An 18,413-nucleotide genomic window follows, 5' to 3' on the forward strand; every position below is an offset into this window, starting at 1 on the left:
CATGACCTGGGCCGAAGTTGGACACTCAACTGACTGAAGCACCCAGGTGCCCCTGAACATTGGTATTTTTTTAAGCCTTTCAGATGATTCTAATGTGCTGCCAGGTTTGAGAATCACAATACTTATAAATGAAGATTTTGGAAATTGCAAGGCATTATAAAAATGAAAAGTGGCTATTAGTATTCCCTCCCTGTTCCTTCATTTCCCAGCCTACATCAGGGCTGTTGTGTAAGTACTGGCCATTTTCTTTTCAGCTCTTGTCATTATATGCCTAGACTATTTCATCTTCTTTCTAATCCAACTCCTTATCTCCTTCCTGTCCTTTACCCTCCAGCCCATCGTCTGTTGTGCAAGTGATCTTCCTAAGCACAGCCATGGCTGTGTCACCCCTTGACTCAAAAGCCATCAATGGATGCCCATGGCCTACAGCTTATCTCCTAGTCACTCTCCAGAATCTGGCTTCAACTTCATCTCCTGCTGCTTTCTTATCTGAATCTTGTTCACTCAAGTGGTAGCTCTCATTTGAGTAGGATAAAGAGCTTACAGTCCTTTACTGGGTGAGCAAGAGAGTGGGGCGGCATTTGTCTGCTCTGTAACCAAAACTGGAGGTACAAGGCACTTTATTTTTATTTATTTATTTATTTAATTTTATTTAGTTAATTATTTATTTTTTAATTTACATCCAAGTTAGTTAGCATATACTGCAACAATGATTTCAGTAGATTTCTTAATGCCGCTTACGCATTTAGCCCATCCCCCCTCCCACAGTCCCTCCAGCAACCCTGTCTTTGTTTTCTTTCTTTTTTTTTTTTTAATTTTTTTTTAACATTTATTTATTTTTGAGACAGAGAGAGACAGAGCATGAACGGGGCGGGGGGGGGGAGAGAGAGAGGGAGACACAGAATTGGAAGCAGGCTCCAGGCTCTGAGCCATCAGCCCAGAGTCTGACGCGGGGCTCGAACTCATGGACCGTGAGATTGTGACCTGAGCTGAAGTCGGACGCTTAACCGACTGAGCCACCCAGGCGCCCCCTGTCTTTGTTTTCTATATTTAAGAGTCTCTTATGTTTTGTCCCCCTCCCTGTTTTTATGTTATTTTTACTTCCATTCCCTTATGTTCATCTGTTTTGTCTCTTACAGTCCTCGTAGGAGTGAAGTCATATGATATTTGTCTTTCTCTGGCTGACTAATTTTGCTTAGCATAATACCCTCTAGTTCCATCCATGTAGTTGCAAATGGCAAGATTTCATTCTTTCTGATTGCCAAGTAATACTCCATTGTGTGTGTGTACCACATCTTTTTTTTTTTTAATTTTTTTTGATGTTTATTTATTTTTGAGAAGAGAGAGACAGAGCATGAGCAGGGGAGGAGAGAGAAAGAGGGAGACACAGAATCTGAAGCAGGATCCAGGCTCTGAGCTGTCAGCACAGAGCCCGATGTGGGGCTTGAACTCACAGACCGCGAGATCATGACCTGAGTCGAAGTCGGACACTTAACTGACTGAGCCACCCAGGCGCCCCTACCACATCTTCTTTATCCATTCATCCATCGATGGACATTTGGGCTGTTTCCATACTTTGGCTATTGTCAATAGCGCTGCTATAAACACTGGGGTGCATGTTCCCCTTCGAAACAGCATACCTGTGTCTCTTGGATAAATACCTAGTAGCCCAATTGCTGGATCATAGGGTAGTTTTATTTTTAAATTTTTGAGGAACCTCCATACTGTTTCCAGAGTGGCTGCACCAGTTTGCATTCCCACCAGCAGTGCAAAAGAGATCCTCTTTCTCTGCATCCTCACCCCCATCTGTTGTTGCTTCAGTTGTTAGTGTTAGCCATTCTGACAGGTGTGAGGTGGTATCTCATTGTGATTTGATTTGTATTTCCCTGTGATGAGTGATGTTGAACATTGTTTTCATGTGTCGATTGGCCATCTGGATGTCTTCTTTGGATTAGTGTCTATTCATGTCTTTTTCCCATTTCTTCACTGGGTTATTTGTTTCTTGGGTGTTGAGTTTGATAAGTTCTTTATAGATTTTGGATACTAACCCTTTAGCTGGTATGTTATTTGATATGTCATTTGCAAACATCTTCTCCCATTCCATCGGTTACCTTTTAGTTTTTCTGATTGCTTCCTTTGCTGTGCAGAAGCTTTTTATCTTGATGAGGTCCCAAAGTTCATTTTTGCTTTTGTTTCCCTTGCCTCCAGAGACGTGTTGAGTAAGAAGTTGCTGTGGCCAAGGTCAAAGAAGTTTTTGCCTGCTTTCTCCTCTAAGATTTAAAAAAAATTTTTTTTAATGTTTATTTATATTTGAGAGAGAGAGAGAGAGAGAGAGAGAGCGCGCGAGAGAGCGCATGAGTGGGGGAGGGGCAGAGAGAGAAGGAGACACAGAATCTGAAGCAGGCTCCAGGCTCTGAGCTGTCAGCACAGAACTTGACGCGGGGCTCGAACTCGCAAACTGCGAGATCATGACCTGAGCTGAAGTCAGACGCTTAACTGAGCCACTCAGGTGCCCCTCTCCTCTAAGATTTTGATGGCTTTCTGTCTTACATTTAGGTTTTTCATCCATTTTGAGTTTATTTTTGTGTATGGTATAAGAAAGTGGTCCAGGTTCATTTTTCTGCATGTCGCTGTCCAGTTTTCCCAACACCACTTGCTGAAGAGACTGTCTTTATTTCATTGGATGCTCTTTCCTGCTTTATCAAAGATTAGTTGGCCATATGTTTGTGGGTCCATATCTGGGTTCTTTATTCTGTTCCACTGATCTGAGTGTCTGTTCTTGTGCCAGTACCATATTGTCTTGATGATTACAGCTTTGTAATGCAGCTTGAAGTCTGGGACTGTGATGCCTCCAGCTTTGGTTTTCAAGATTGCTTTGGCTATTCGGGGTCTTTTCTGGTTCCATACAAATTTTAGGAGTGTTTGTTCTAGCTCTGTGAAGAATGCTGGTGTTATTTTGATAGGGGTTGTGATGAGGCACTTTAAATGCTCTGTGATAGAGCACATTTGTCTTTGATAGAGCTCTTCTGTGGCTGAAGCATGAACCATAAATTCTCGTTGCCACTTGACTTGTTAACTTCTTTTTACAACAAACTCTAAACACCTACATTATGCCAGACTGTGTGCTCTGTGACAGGACCTGGTGATGAGCAAGGTGCAGTGCTTGCCTTCACCTTGTGATGTGGGAGGCAGATTGATAGTTAGTTGCTCTTGGAATTACAAGAGTGTACTTAATGCTAAGACATGAGCTAAGAGGAGGTGCCCTTACTCTGGAAGGTAAGTGTCAGGGAAGGCTTTCTGGAGCAGGTGACATCTGTACTGAGGTTCTGAAAGGCTACTGGAAGTCAGCCAGGTGGGGGAATAGGAATGTGTGTTCTATGTAGGGGCAAGTTGTTCAGAGAGAGAGAGCAGGACAATTTGGGAACTAGAAATACTTGAGAATAGCTGAAGCTTAGCATGGGGGAGGTAAGAGGGCAGGAGGCAAGTGATGAAAGATAGTGCTTCTGAGGAAGGCAGGGGGAGGACTTGTTTGCAATATTAAGGAGCTGCAACTTAATTCTAAGGGCAAGAATTCCATTTGGAGAATGGAATATCTTGTCCTGATTTGTGTTTTGAAAGACTCCTCTGACTGCTGGAAAGAACATAAATTGAACATAATGAGCCTGGAAGCAGAGACTGGTTTGCAGGCTGTTGCCATCATTCACTTGATAGGTGGCAGTGGCAGAACCGAGAAGCTCCTTGAAGTCAAGAGCTTAGTTCCTTCCATTTCTTTACCTTCAACACCCCACACAGTGCCTTGATCCTAAAAGAACTGGTAGATGTTTGTTGATGTAATCATAGAATGTGGTGCAAGTGTAAAAAGCCCAATAATGAGAGCAGTTAACATTTAACCCTTACAGGGGCGCCTGGGTGGCTCAGTTGGTTGAGCATCTGACTTCGGCTCAGGTCATGATCTCAAGGTTCATGAGATGGAGCCCTGCGTCGGGCTCTGTGCTGACAGCTCGGAGCCTGGAGCCTGCTTCATTCAGATTCTGTGTCCCACTCTCTCTCAGCCCCACCCCTGCTTGTGCTCTGTCTCTCTCTGTCTTTCAAAAATGAATAAACATAAAAAACAAAACATTTAACCCTTACTCTGTGTTGAGAACTATTGTGTGTCCTAGAATTGACTCTTCACAGCGTCTCACCTGACATAGATTCTGCTGGAGCCTCATTCTAAAGAGAGAAGCTGAGCCTCTACTAGGTTAATTCATTCTAGAGAGAGAGGCTGAGCCTCCACTAGGTTAATTCATCTGCCTGGGGCATAGTTGGGATTCCACTGCAGGTCTGTCTGATTCCAGAGATCAGAATCTTAATGGTGATATGCTGTATCACCTCTTTGTCTTACAAATATAATAGATTGCTTCAATTTTTTTCTTATCTACACAGGTTTGAGTGGGAAATAGGATAATTCTCTAAGTATTTAATCCTAATTGTCATTTTAACTCTAAATTTGTATTTTAAGTTTTTTTTTTTTTAACGTTTATTTATTTTTGAGACAGAGAGAGACAGAGCATGAACGGGGGAGGGGCAGAGAGAGAGGGAGACACAGAATCTGAAACAGGCTCCAGGCTCTGAGCTGTCAGCACAGAGCCCGACGCGGGGCTCAAACCCACGGACTGTGAGATCATGACCTGAGCCGAAGTCAGACACTTAACCGACCGAGCCACCCAGGCGCCCCTAAATTTGTATTTTAAAGAAATTGCTTTTTAAGCAAGGTCGTAGTCTACAGGAAAATTTACATGGATGGGACTGGTAAAGTTTTTTCCGTTCATTGCTTTTCCTGAATACTGTTATCTTCAATCTGAAGGCATTATAACTAATGGAATTTTGTATCCATGCGACTGAAGTTAAGGTTATAGTCTGAGAAGGCAATCAAAACTGTCATAGAGAAGACCAGCCCTTCCTTGAAAGAATGGTAGAGAGATTGTTTCTGTTTGTGCTAAAATGGTGATCTGGGTGTGATCTCAGGGCCCGGTGAATGGTTGTGCCAGTAGCTGGGAAAGGGTAGGGCTGCCTAGCTTCTCTGAGAGGAGCCTTCGTGGAGGCAGGCCCTGTCAGGCACTGCTGGCCTGGTGCCAGAGGGAGTTCCTGGATCAACCATGCTGCAGGAGGGTGTCCTCAGCCACCAGAGAGGTGGGTGTTCAGTCACACCTTCCTTACAAAGCAGCTGCTAAGGGTCAAGTGCTGGGCTCCGTGCTAAAGCCTGGCAGTAAACTAGACAGCCACGCTCCTGTCTTTATGGAACTTGTTGTGCTGGTGATCTAGAGGACCAGCTAAGGGTTAAAGAAGAGACCACACAAATAAGTGTGAACACATGGATTGTTACTGAGCTATCGGGAAGCAAAGAGTGTTGTGAGAGCATGTGACCAGGGACCTGAAGTACGGTTGTCTGGTAGGGAAATGTCTCCAAAAAGGGGACATTCAAAGTCAAGAGGATCTTAGTGGGAGTGTGTGTGATTGAGTCGGGGAGAGTGTTCCAGACAGAGGACTGTGGGTACATGGGCCCCAGGGCAGCAGAGGTCTTGGTGTGGGAGACTTCCAAAGGTCATTGTGGCCAGAGCAAGGAGAGTGAGTGGGAGAAAGGCTCAAGGTGAGCTGGAGACGTGGGCAGGGACAGGTCATGCAGGGCTTCTTGGGCCAGCAGAAGGGTTTGGCAGTTATCCTAAACTTAGTGGGAAGCCATTGAAGGGTATAAACAGGGGAGCGGTATTATCAGAATTGCCTTTTTCAAATGCCACGCAGTATCACAAAGAGGATAGGAGGAGGTAAGATTAGATTTGGGAGACCCATTAGGAGGCTGGCTTTGTGCACAGTGGTAGCACTGGAGATGGATAGCAGTGGAGCAAAGCAGATGGATTAGAGTTATATTTTGAAGGTTGTTTCACAGGAGTTAGTGACAGATTGAATGTGGAGAATGTGGATTAATGATGAGTAATTGGGTGAATGGAGGTGCTAATTGCTGAAATGGGAAACATTTTCTCTCCGTGTATTCGCCTGATTAATTCTCTCCCTTGAGATCTCGAATCAGAAACTATTTCTTAAGGGAAGCCTTCCTCAACCCCATCCATCCCTTTCCTTCTGACACAAATTCCTAAATCCTCATGTCCTTCACATAGCACTGTACATGATTATAATTTCACATGTATTTCTAAGTTCCCTTTCTATAACCCTCTCTTCTACTGTACCTCCTTCTCCTCATCATTTTATTTCTAGTGCCAGCCAGTGCTTGGCATATCAGAGGGGCTCGATAAATTTCTGTTGAATGAATTGATGAAGACAGAGGAGGTGGCTTAGGAGGGCAGATAAAGATCTTGTTTTGTGCATGTTTGGTATAAGATGCCCTTAAGATAGCCGGGTAGGGACGTGTTTTGAGCAGTTGGTATGAGATCACCAGCATTTTATCAACATTTTAAGCCATGGGAGTAAATAAACTTTCAAGGGAGGATGTGTGGAATTAGAAGGAAAGAGGACTCAAGACTAAGGAAGAACCTCAACAGGTAAGTAGAGGAAGTGAAACCAGCAAAGAAGACTGAAAAGCAGGGCAGACTGGTGGGAGAAAAACCAGGAAAGTGTGGGGTCAGAGAAGCCCAGGGAGGAGAGAGATCAAGGACGAGGGGAGTTTCAACCATGTCATAAGTAAGTGTCTGGTTGATTGCTCAACTTCCAGGTAATTGGTGACTTTAATTAGAGCAGTTTTGATAGAACGGTGGAGGTGGGGACCAACCAGAATGGGCTGAATAGTAAAAAGAAAATGGAGACAGTATTAGTAATGGAGCAGAACACAGCATTGATTAGCCAGCTTTATGACTTTTTGGAGGGGTCCATATTTGCTTAGAATAAATAAATTAATATGAACAGTTCTCTCTGGGATATGGGATTTTGATTTTCTTCTTTTTATGCCTGTTGGCTCTACCTTCAAAGTAGTTTTGGTATATGACCACTTCTCACCACCTGGCCTGAGTGACTATTATCTCATCTCTTATGTTGGTTACTAAAGAGCCTTGTACCTGGTCTCCCTGTGTTTACTCTGGCCCCTAACAGACTGCTCTTTTTATAGCAATCACTGTGATCATGAGAAAACATGTTCAGTCATGCTACTCCTCTACTTGAAACCCTTTGCTGACTTCTATTTCATGAAGAGCTAACAAAGGCCATATGGGATCTGACCCTACCTGTTTACTGCTGTGACATCGTGTATCTGAGAAACATCGTGTAATGAGAAACATTAGTTTCTCTTCTCCTCTCTGTGTCCCAACCATGTTGGTCTCCTTGATGTTTTTCTAACATACCAGGCAAGCTCCTGCCCGAGGGCCTTTGCAATGGCTGTTTCTTCTGTGTATTCTTCTACTAGATATCAACTTGGCTAACTCATATCTTAGCTCAAATGTTATCTTCCCATTGAAGTCTATCTTGTTTTCCCTATTTATTTCATTTTGAGCTTTTTTTTGTTTGTTTATTTATTTATTTATTTTGAGAGAGAGGGAGAGAGAGAGAGAGAGAGCAAGAGCATAAGTGGGGGAGGAGTAGAGAGACAGGGAGAGACAAAATCCCAAGCACACTGTGTGCAATCAGCACAGAGCCCGACTTGGGGCTTCATCTCATGAACCATGAGATCTTGACCTGAGCCGAAATCAAGAGTTGGGCGCTAAACCAACTGAGCTACCCAGGTGCCCTGGTTTACCTATTTAAAATTTTATATTTTAATATAAATATTTTCATATTTTAATGTAAATATTTTCATATAAAATATACCATTGATATACCAATTATTTACATTTTTCCTGCTGGGGTGTGGGGTAAATGGGTAAAGGTGGTCAAAAGGTGTTAACTTGCAGTGAGAAGATAAATACGTTCTAGGGGTGTAATGTATAACATAGTGACTATAGTTGATAATTTTGTGTATTTGAAAGTTGTTGAGAGTAGATGTTAAAAGTTCTCATCACAAGAAAAAAATTAGTGTGTGAGGTGATGGACGTAACTTATTGTGGTAATCGTTTTGTAGTATATATGTATATCAAATCACTTTGTTGTACACCTTGAACTGATACAGCATTATGTGTCAGTCACATCCCCAGTGTTTTCAATTTCCTTTCTCCCTGCTTTTTTAATCTGTAGCATTACCACTTTTCCAACATACTGTATAGTTTGTTATGTATTGTTTTCTGCCTTTGTTCCCCTGCTAGATTGAAAGCTCTACCAGAGCAGCAATTTTGTGTCCATGTATCAGACTAGGACAGTGACTGGCAAGACTAGGCACTTAATAAATTTTATTTATTTATTTATTTATTTATTTATTTATTTATTTAATGTTTATTTTTATTTTTGAGAGAGAGAGTGAATGGGGGAGGGGCAGAGAGAGAGGGAGACAGGATTTGAAGCAGGGCCTGTGCTACAGAACCCAATGTGGGGCTCAAACTCATGAACCATGAGATCGTGACCTGAGCTGAAGTCAGAGGCTTAACCGATTGAGCCACCCAGGTGCCCCAATAAATATTCTTTAGATGAATAAATAAGGAAGCATTATTTTTATGATCAGAGAAAAGGAAAACAAAGTCCTGTGTGTTGGAAAGAAGAGGAAAAGCCTGCCCTGGGTAACAGAAGAGATTTTTTTTTCCCTTTTTTTTTTTTTTAATGTTTATTTATTTTTGAGAGAGAGAGAGAGAGAGAGGGAGAGAGAGAGACCCCAAGCAGGCTCCTCACTGTCAGCACAGAGCCCAACGCTGGGCTCAAGCTTATGAACCAAGAGATCATGACCTGAACCAAAATCAAGAGTAGGATGCTTAACAGACTGAGCCACCCAGGCGCCCCAGAAGATATTTCTTTGTTTGGATTTCTGACTCTTGTTTTCCCTTTCTGCAGGCAGTAGCAGAGGAGGAATGATTGAACACAGCCTGTCGCTGTGCTACCACAACAAACTTATCTTAGCCCCTATGGTTCGGGTAGGCACTCTCCCAATGCGGCTGCTGGCCCTGGACTATGGAGCAGACATTGTATACTGTGAGGTAAGGGGCTCCTGATTTTCCTGGAGGGCTTTTTCTTTTCTTTTCTTTTTTTTTTTCCTCACCAGTGCAACCTCCTTCTCTGTAGGTGGGAGTAATCAGGAGTTGGTGGGAGGCAGAATGGGCACTCACATCACAGGTGCTTGCTGAAGGCAGTGGGAGATAAACATGTATGACTCTTAGGAGTTCTCTAAGCCCTGTTGAGGGCCAGGAGCCTGGGCAGCAAGGAGGCATTGCGGAACGCCTGGGCCAGGTGGATAGATGAGTGTTGTATCAGGTCACAGCCCTGGCCCCTGTAGGAATTAATATACATTCAGTGCATGAATGAATGAACTCAAGGTTAGGAAGAGAAGGAAGCTGTATGGGGTTGGTTTTGGGAGCCGTAGGGTTTTCTGGTGGCAGTAACTGGTAGGTTGCCTATGTCCTGGCTGCTCTGGAGAATAGTATGACTTCAGACCAAGGTTTCAAAAGTATTTTCTAGGGGCGCCTGGGTGGCTCAGTCAGTTAAGTGTCTGACTCCTATTTTCGGAGTCAGGTCAAAATCTCCCAGTTTGTGGGTGTGAGCCCCACATCAGGCTCCCTGCTGACAGTGCAGAGTCTGCTTGGGATTCTCTCTCCCCCTCTCTCTCTTTCTCTTCCCCTCTCTCTGCCCCTCCCCCCACTTATGTGCACTCTCTCTCTTTCTCTCTCTCTCTCAAAATACGTACATTTTAAAAAATAAATAAAAAGCATTTTCTAGGAAAAACAGCATTGTAGGAGTAGCTGATATTGGATAGTGTGGAGGTGTGAGCAGTGTTTCTCAGCTGGATATCTAACAGAATTATCTGGAGAGCTTCCCTCCAGTCCCCAGTCCTGATATGTCCCCCTAGTATGTGTGAGAAGTTAAAGAAGAAGCTGCTCAAATGCTTCTGATATTTTTGTCCCACTGGTGGTGGGATGGGGACTGTGGCTACAAAAGGGCAACACAAGGAATCCCGGTGGGGATGGAGCTGTTCTGTGTCTTAACTGTATCAATGTCAGTATCCTGGTTGTGACATTATACTGTACTTTTGTAAGATATTACCATTGGGGAAGTTGGGCAAACAGTACGTAGGAGCTCACACTCTTACAACTGCATGTGAGCCTCTAATTATCTCAAAATAAAAAAAAATTTTCATTGAAAAGAAAGCCACTGGTGTAGAGAGAAGGAAGGGCCTAAGAGGGGATTTGGAAAGAGTACACCCTAATGTATTGGATGTTGTGTGTGGGAGGGACGGGCTAGTAATTTATTTATTTATTTATTTTTTTAAATTGTTTTTTTATTTTTTTATTTTTTTCAATATATGAAATTTATTGTCAAATTGGTTTCCATACAACACCCAGTGCTCATCCCAAAAGGTGCCCTCCTCAATACCCATCACCCACCCTCCCCTCCCTCCCACCCCCCATCAACCATCAACCCTCAGTTTGCTCTCAGTTTTCAACAGTCTCTTATGCTTTGGCTCTCTCCCACTCTAACCTCTTTTTTTTTTTTTTTTCCTTCCCCTCCCCCATGGGTTTCTGTTAAGTTTCTCAGGATCCACGTAAGAGTGAAACCATATGGTATCTGTCTTTCTCTGTATGGCTTATTTCACTTAGCATCACACTCTCCAGTTCCATCCACGTTGCTACAAATGGCCAGATTCCATTCTTTCTCATTGCCACGTAGTATTCCATTGTGTATATAAACCACAATTTCTTTATCCATTCATCAGTTGATGGACATTTAGGCTCTTTCCATCATTTGGCTATTGTTGAGAGTGCTGCTATAAACATTGGGGTCCAAGTGCCCCTATGCATCAGTACTTCTGTATCCCTTGGGTAAATTCCTAGCAGTGCTATTGCTGGGTCATAGGGTAGGTCTATTTTTAATTTTCTGAGGAACCTCCACACTGCTTTCCAGAGCGGCTGCACCAATTTGCATTCCCACCAACAGTGCAAGAGGGTTCCCGTTTCTCCACATCCTCTCCAGCATCTGTAGTCTCATGATTTGTTCATTTTGGCCACTCTGACTGGTGTGAGGTGATATCTGAGTGTGGTTTTGATTTGTATTTCCCTGATAAGGAGCGACGTTGAGCATCTTTTCATGTGCCTGTTGGCCATCCGGATGTCTTCTTTAGAGAAGTGTTTATTCATGTTTTCTGCCCATTTCTTCACTGGGTTATTTGTTTTTCGGGTGTGGAGTTTGGTGAGCTCTTACAGATTTTGGATACTCAGGCTAGTAATTTATGATAGAAAAGTAAGAGCGGGGCGCCTGGCTGGCTCAGTCAGTACAGCATATAACTCTTGATCTTGGGGTTGTGAGTTCGAGCCCCATGTTGGGCATGGAACCTACTTAAAATTAAAAAAAAAAAAAAGAAAAGTAAAGTAAAAGAGTGAGAGAAATAGGCAAATTAAGAAGAACGTGTCAGGGAAGGCAAAAGTCAAGTTTGTCAGGTGTGACAGATGATGCATAGAAGTCCAATTGCAAAAAGACCAAAAATGTGTTTGATTTGAAAATCCAAAGTGCACCGAGATACATCTGACAGGGCAATGGATTGTGGAGTGAGCAGCAAATGGGGAAGTAGAAGCAGAGCTGCTCACTACCCCTTAGGAATTCAGGAGGTGAGGGGAGGAAAAGAGTACATGTAGGTAGTGGAGGCAAAGGAAGCTGGATGAAGGGAATTGGGTATTTTTTGTTTTTTGTTTCTTTTTGAGAGAGCACGAGCTAGCATGCAAGTGGGGGAGGGGCAGAGGGAGAGAGAAAATCTTTTTTTTTTTTTTAATGTTTATTTTTGAGAGAGGGAGAGATTGAGAATGAATGGGGGAGGGACAGTGAGAGAGGGAGACACAGAATCTGAAGCAGGCTCCAGGCTCTGAGCTGTCAGCACAGAGTCCGACACGGGGCTTGAACTCACAGACCACAAGATCATGACCTGAGCCAAAGTCGGATGCTTAACCAACTGAGCTACCCAGGCTCACCCCCCGCCCCGTTTTTTTTTTTTGTTTTTTGGGAGAGAGAAAATCTTAGGCTCCATGCCCAGTGTGGGACCCCACGTCAAGCCCCACATGGGGCTTGATTATGACCTGAGCCCAAGTCAAGAATGGGATGCTTAACTCCTGATCCACCCAGGCACCCCTGAAGGGAATTGTGTTTGGGTGACTTGCATGTTTGCAACATAAGAGGAAGCACTTAGCAGTGAGGAGGGACCTGAAGATTTGGCAGATCAGTGGGGAGTAGGTAGGGCCTGGTCTTGGAGGGATAGATTCTAGATGAGGTGGTGGGGCTTAGCTCCCAGATAGCGCAAGGAGAAGAGTGGCAGGACCATAGAAGGCAGGAAAGCCAAGGGTTTTTTCCTGAGAGACTTGTTTTACAAGATGTGGGAAGCCAGTCCCACATCTTGGCAGTGAGGGTGGCGGGATTGGGGTGAGGACCGAGGAAAGAAAGTGAGGGCATTTTGGTCTTGTTCCTGTGGAGAATGGGCTGGGTGTTTGCCTAGCAGCTAGGTGTGTATAGTCATACTGATTTTTAGCTTTATGGGAAGGAGATCTGCAAAGCTTGGCAGGGGATGCCCATGGCTGGGGATTGGCATGCCAGTGTCTATAGCACAGCAGGGGCAGAGCCATCTAGGGTGCTAGCAAGGTGAAATGGGAGGGAGGGAGTATGTGTTGTCCAAATGTGGGAGTCAGAAAAGGAGGTTCCCGTGTTCAGGATCACAGGCTTAGGACCCGACTTCTAAGCAGTTTGTTGAAATAAAGGCAAGGAGTTCCAAGAAATGAGAGCTGGGCATCCATAAGCCTTCCAGGCTGCCAGAATGTGCTGAGGGCAGGCTGCTAGAATGTGCCTAGGGCAGGGAGGAACCTGTGTCCAGGGGCCAGTCCCAGGGAAATGTGGTAGTGCACTGAGCATTATTAATCTTGTCACTCATCCTTTGAGCCCACACTCAGGCCCCCAAGTGGTCAGCCATGGGTTAGATATAGCCTGTCCTGGCCTGCACCCTCCTGCCCTCCAGAAAAACCTCTTGGATTTAGAAAGGGATTGGGAGGAAGGAAGGACTGTGAGGACTCATGGACTGTGAGGGATTGTGAGGACTCGTGGTCTCAGAGCCTGAGGAACAGGTATCAAAAGACCAAATCCCAGAGAACTTAACTTGTTTTGTTGGTTGTGATGCCCCCTTGGCATGTTTGATAGACGCTTACTCTGGGAGAGTCAATATGGCTTATGAACAAACAGAGAGGCCTCTGGAAGAGGACATCTAGGCCTTCCATCCAGGCCTATACCCTATGGAGAGCAGAAGCAAGCTGGCCAGAGACCCTTGCTTGGCATGGGTAGGTGGCTAGGGACTAGGCTGAGTACTGGATGTGGTGTGGTGTGGCGTAGTATGGTGCCTGGTGCCCCCTGGTGGATCTGGCATTTCTCTGCAGGCTGTCTGTGCAGGCTGGCATTTCTCTGCAGGATGATCTTCCTGGGTTCACATGAGGTGGCCCATCTGTGGATTAGTTAAACCACCCCACCCACTTCCCAGAACCAGAGTATAGGATCTAGGGCATACCAGGCATGCAGGCACCTCCTTAAAAGCCCTTCAGAGCCTTCAGCAGCTGGAGGTGAAGAAAGGATGAACTAGCTTAGCCAAAGTCAAGGGAGGAGTAGTCTGAATCCCTGCTAAGGTCTGCCACATTGATAGGGGTTTTCTAGGAGTTCCTCAAATGGCCTGTATCTATTCCTTTTTATAAAAACAAGGGGTCTCTAGTTGCCCAGACTGTGAGAGGACACCTACCTGTTAGATTTAAAACTTTTAATAAGCAAGATTAAAAGGGACGAGGCAGTGTTCTTAAGAGGCCCCGATGGCCAGAATGGGTACTTAAAAAAATTTTTTTATTGTGTTAAAAAAAACATAACATTAAATTTATCATCTTAACCATTTTTTTGAGTGTGCAGTTCAGTAGGGTTAAGTTGTGAAACAGATCTCTAGAACCTTTTCATCTTGCACAACTGAAACTCTATACCCATAAAACGAATCCCCCTTACCTCATCTCTCCAGCTCCTGGTTACCACTATTCTGTTTTCTGTTTCTATGAATTTGACTACTTTAGCTACCTCCTGTAAGTAGAAGCATGCGATTTTTGTCTTTTTGTGACTGGCTTACTTCACTTAGGATAACTTCCTCAAGGTTCATCCATGTTGTAGAATGTGACAGGATTTCCTTCTATTTTTAGGCTGAATAATATCCCATTGTATATATATGCCACATTTTGTTGATGGGCATTTGGATGCTTCCGCCTCTTGGTTATTTTGAATAGTGCTGCTGTGAACGTAGATATGCAAATCTTTAAGATCTTGCTTTCAATTCTGGGATATATATAGCCAGAAGTGGGATTGCTAGATCAGGTGGTAGTTCTATTTTTAATTTTTTGAGGAAACTCTGTACTGTTTTCCCTAGCAGAGGCACCATCTTGCAGTTCCACCAACAGTGCACAATTCCTGCCCATCCTTGCTAACATTTGTTCTTTTCTTTTTTTTAAATTTATTTTTACTTTTATATTTTTATTTTTTAAAGTTTATTTATTATTTTGGGAGAGAGAGAGAGAGAGAGCGCACAGGGGAGGGGTGAGAGAGAAGGAGAGAGAGAGGATCCCAAGCAGGCTCCACAATGTCAGCGCAGAGCCTGATGGGGGACTCGATCTCACAAATGGTGACATCATGACGTGAGCTGAAATCAAGAGTCAGATACTTAACCAACTGAGCTATCCCTTGGGCCCCTTTGGTGTCTTTTCTTTTCTTTTCTTTTCTTTTTTTTTCTTTCTTCTTCTTCTTTTTTATTTTTATTTTTATTTTTATTTTAAATAGTAGCCATCCTAATGGGTGAAAAGTGATAGTTCATTGTGGTGTTAATTTGTATTTCTCTGATGATGAGTGATGTGGAGTATGTTTTCATGTGCTTGTTGGTCATTGGTGTATCACCTTTGGAGAAATTTTTCTTTCTAAGTTTATTTGTTTTGATACAGAATGAGATAGATAGAGAGATAGAGAGAGAGAGAGAGAGAGAGAGAGAGAGAATCTTAAGCAGGCTCCAGACCAGTAGTGCAGAGCCTGACGTGGGCTCGAACTCATAAATGGTGAGATTATGACCTGAGCCAAAACCAAGAGTCTGTTGCTTAATTGACTGAGCCACCCAGGAACCCATGGAGAAATTTTCATTCAAGTCCTCTGCCCAGAATAGATAATTTTTTAAAACTTAAAAAAGTATTCAGATTTATAGATAATTTGTTGTATGTCTATACTTCAATAAAAAATAAAAATTTTTTTAAATAAAATTTTTAGGGGCACCTAGGTGGCACTGACAGGGTCAGGAGCCTGCTTGGGATTCTCTCTCTCTCCCTGTCTCTGCCCCTCCCCCGCTTGCTTTCTCTCTCTCTCTCTCAAAGTAAATAAATAAACTTAAAAAAAAATAAAAAGGATTTAAAAAATAAAATTTTTAGAAAGGGAAAAAATTAGGGACTCCTGAGTGGCTCAGTCAGTTAATCGTCCAACTTCAGCTCAGGTCATGATCTCATGGTTTGTGGGTTTGAGCCCCATGTTGGGCTCTGTGCTGACAGCTCAGAGCCTGGAGCCTGGTTCAGATTCTATGTCTCCCTCTCTTTCTGCCCCTCCCTGACTCGCGCTTGTCTCTCTCTCTCAAAAATAGAAAATATTTTAAAAAAAAATTAAAAAAAAGGGAAAATTATAGGAAAGTTGCAGGAATAGACAGTATCCATATACCTTTTGCCCAGATTGACCTATGGTCAACATTTTTGCTTGATTTGTTTTATAAATTGTGCTGTATCTAATATATATATATATATTATATATAATGTATATATTTTTTCTAAAAATAAAGTCTTTTTTTCTGTACTGTTATGACATAGGCATCATCTTCAGCAAGTTTAACATTGATACAATACTTTTTTAAAATCTACCTTCCATGTTCTAATTTTGTCAGTTGACCCAACTTTGTTCCTCTAAGCATTTTTTAACATCTTTATTGAGATATGGTTGTATGCAGATATGTATACGTACAGAATTGTGCATCCATCACTACAGTCAATTGTTGAACATTTTCATCACACCAAAAAGAAACCTTAACCAAAAAAAAGAAAGAAATCTCTTATCCGTTAGCAATCCCTCCCCAGTTTCCGTCTCTCCCAATCTCTGGAAACTATTCTACTTTCTGTCTCTATGGATTTGCCTGTTTTAAACATTTCATATAGATGGAATCATACCATATGTGGTCTTTTATGCCTGGTTTCTTTCCTGTAGCATAATGTTCTTAAGGTTCATCCGTGTCATCGCATGTATCAGTGCTTCATTCCTTTTAGTGGCTGACTAATGATTGTATGTGTCCACCACAATTCAGTTATCCGTTCATCAATTGATTGACATTTGGATTTTTTTTTAAGTTTCTTATTTATTTTGAGAGAGAGAGAGTGAGAGCTCGTGTGCATGCATCTGACTAGGGGAGGTGCAGAAAGAGAGGGAGAGAGAGAGTCCCAAGCAGTCTCCACACCATCAGCACAGAGCCTGACTTTGGGCATGATCCCAGGAACCATGAGATCACAACCTGAGCCAAGATCAAGATGGACATTCAATTGACTGAGCCACCCAGGTGCCCCAAGAGACACACTGGTGATAAACTTTATGACCAGCTCATACAGAAAGCAAGCCCAGTAGAATGGAGGAGATGAAGGTGCAGGGCATATTTTAGACACAGGAGCATAACATGTGGCAGACAAAGAAGAATAAGCCCATACATGAATGATAGGGCATTTTATTTTATTTTATTTTATTTTATTTTATTTTATTTTATTTTATTTTATTTCATTTCATTTCATTTCATTTCATTTCATTTATTTGAGAGAGAGAGTATGTGTGAACAGGGGCGGGGGCAAGAGAGAGAGAGAAAGAGAAATTTTCAAGCAGGTTCCCTGCTGTCAGCATGGAGCCTGACGTGGGGCTCAATCTCACAAACTGTGAGATCATGACCTGAGCCAAAATCAAGAGTCAGGTGCTTAACTGACTGAGCCTCTCAGATGCCCCTGATAAGGCATTTTATTTTATTTTATTTTATTTTATTTTATTTTATTTCATTTCATTTCATTTCATTTCATTTCATTTATTTGAGAGAGAGAGTATGTGTGAACAGGGGCGGGGGCAAGAGAGAGAGAGAAAGAGAAATTTTCAAGCAGGTTCCCTGCTGTCAGCATGGAGCCTGACGTGGGGCTCAATCTCACAAACTGTGAGATCATGACCTGAGCCAAAATCAAGAGTCAGGTGCTTAACTGACTGAGCCTCTCAGATGCCCCTGATAAGGCATTTTATTTTATTTTATTTTATTTTATTTTATTTTATTTTTATTTTTTTAGTATGCTAACTTTTTTTTAAATTTAATTTTTTATTTTTTTAAATTTACATCCAAATTCGTTAGCATATAGTGCAACAATGATTTCAGGAGTAGATTCCTTAGTGCCCCTTTCCCATTTAGCCCATCTCCCCTCCCACAACCCCTCCCGTAACCCTCAGTTTGTTCTACATATTTGAGTCTCTTATGTTTGGCCCCCTCCCTGTTTTTATATTATTTTTGTTTCCCTTCCCTTATGTTCATCTGTTTTGTCTCTTAAAGTCCTCATGTGAGTGAAGTCATATGATTTTTGTCTTTCTCTGACTGACTGATTTCACTTAGCATAATATACTCCAGTTCCATCCACGTAGTTGCAAATGGCAAGATTTCATTCTTTTTGATTGTCGAGTAATACTCCATTGTATATATATACACCACATCTTCTTTATCCATTCATCCATCGATGGACATTTGGGCTCTTTCCATACTTTGGCTATTGTGGATACTGCTGTTATAAACATTGGGGTGCATGTGTCCTTTCGAAACAGCACTCCTGTATCCCTTGGATAAATGCCTAGTAGTGCAATTGCTGGGTTGTAGGGTAGTTCTATTTTTAGTTTTTGGAGGAACCTCCATACTGTTTTCCATTGTGGCTGCACCAGCTTGCATTCCCACCTGATAAGGCATTTTAAAAATAAATGTTGTGATCAGGTACCTGGGTGGCTCAGTCGGTTAAGTGTCCAACTTCAGCTCAGGTCATGATCTTGCGGTTTGTGAGTTCAAGCCCCATGTCGGACTCTGTGCTAATAGCTCAGAGCCTGGAGCCTGCTTCGGATTCTGTGTCTCCTTCTCTCTCTACCCCTCCCATGCTCATGCTCTGTCTCTTCTCTGTCTCTCAATAATAAATAAATGTTAAAAAAAATTTTTTTTTAATTAAGTGTTGTGGGGCTTCTGGCTAGCTCAATTGGAAGAGCACTTGACTCCTGATCTCAGTGTTGTGAGT

General features: G+C 42.7%; 1 protein-coding gene across 6 annotated transcripts in view; it reads left to right on the top strand.

The window, feature by feature from the left end:
• The window catches only part of DUS2 (dihydrouridine synthase 2), a 55,188-nt gene that overhangs the window by 7,588 nt on the left and 29,187 nt on the right, over positions 1-18,413 (top strand). For 5 of the 6 annotated variants that reach the window (XM_042969252.1, XM_042969251.1, XM_007090328.3 and 2 more), the window contains one exon: positions 8,899-9,041. In XM_042969252.1, coding sequence (XP_042825186.1) covers positions 8,916-9,041 — 126 coding nt within the window. In that variant the 5' untranslated portion in view covers positions 8,899-8,915. Of the gene's footprint in view, positions 1-510; positions 558-8,898; positions 9,042-18,413 lie in introns of those variants that run through there. The other variant, XM_042969253.1, reaches the window with a different exon arrangement.

This window comes from Panthera tigris, chromosome E2, assembly GCF_018350195.1.
Source record: "Panthera tigris isolate Pti1 chromosome E2, P.tigris_Pti1_mat1.1, whole genome shotgun sequence".
Classification (NCBI taxonomy): domain Eukaryota; kingdom Metazoa; phylum Chordata; class Mammalia; order Carnivora; family Felidae; genus Panthera; species Panthera tigris.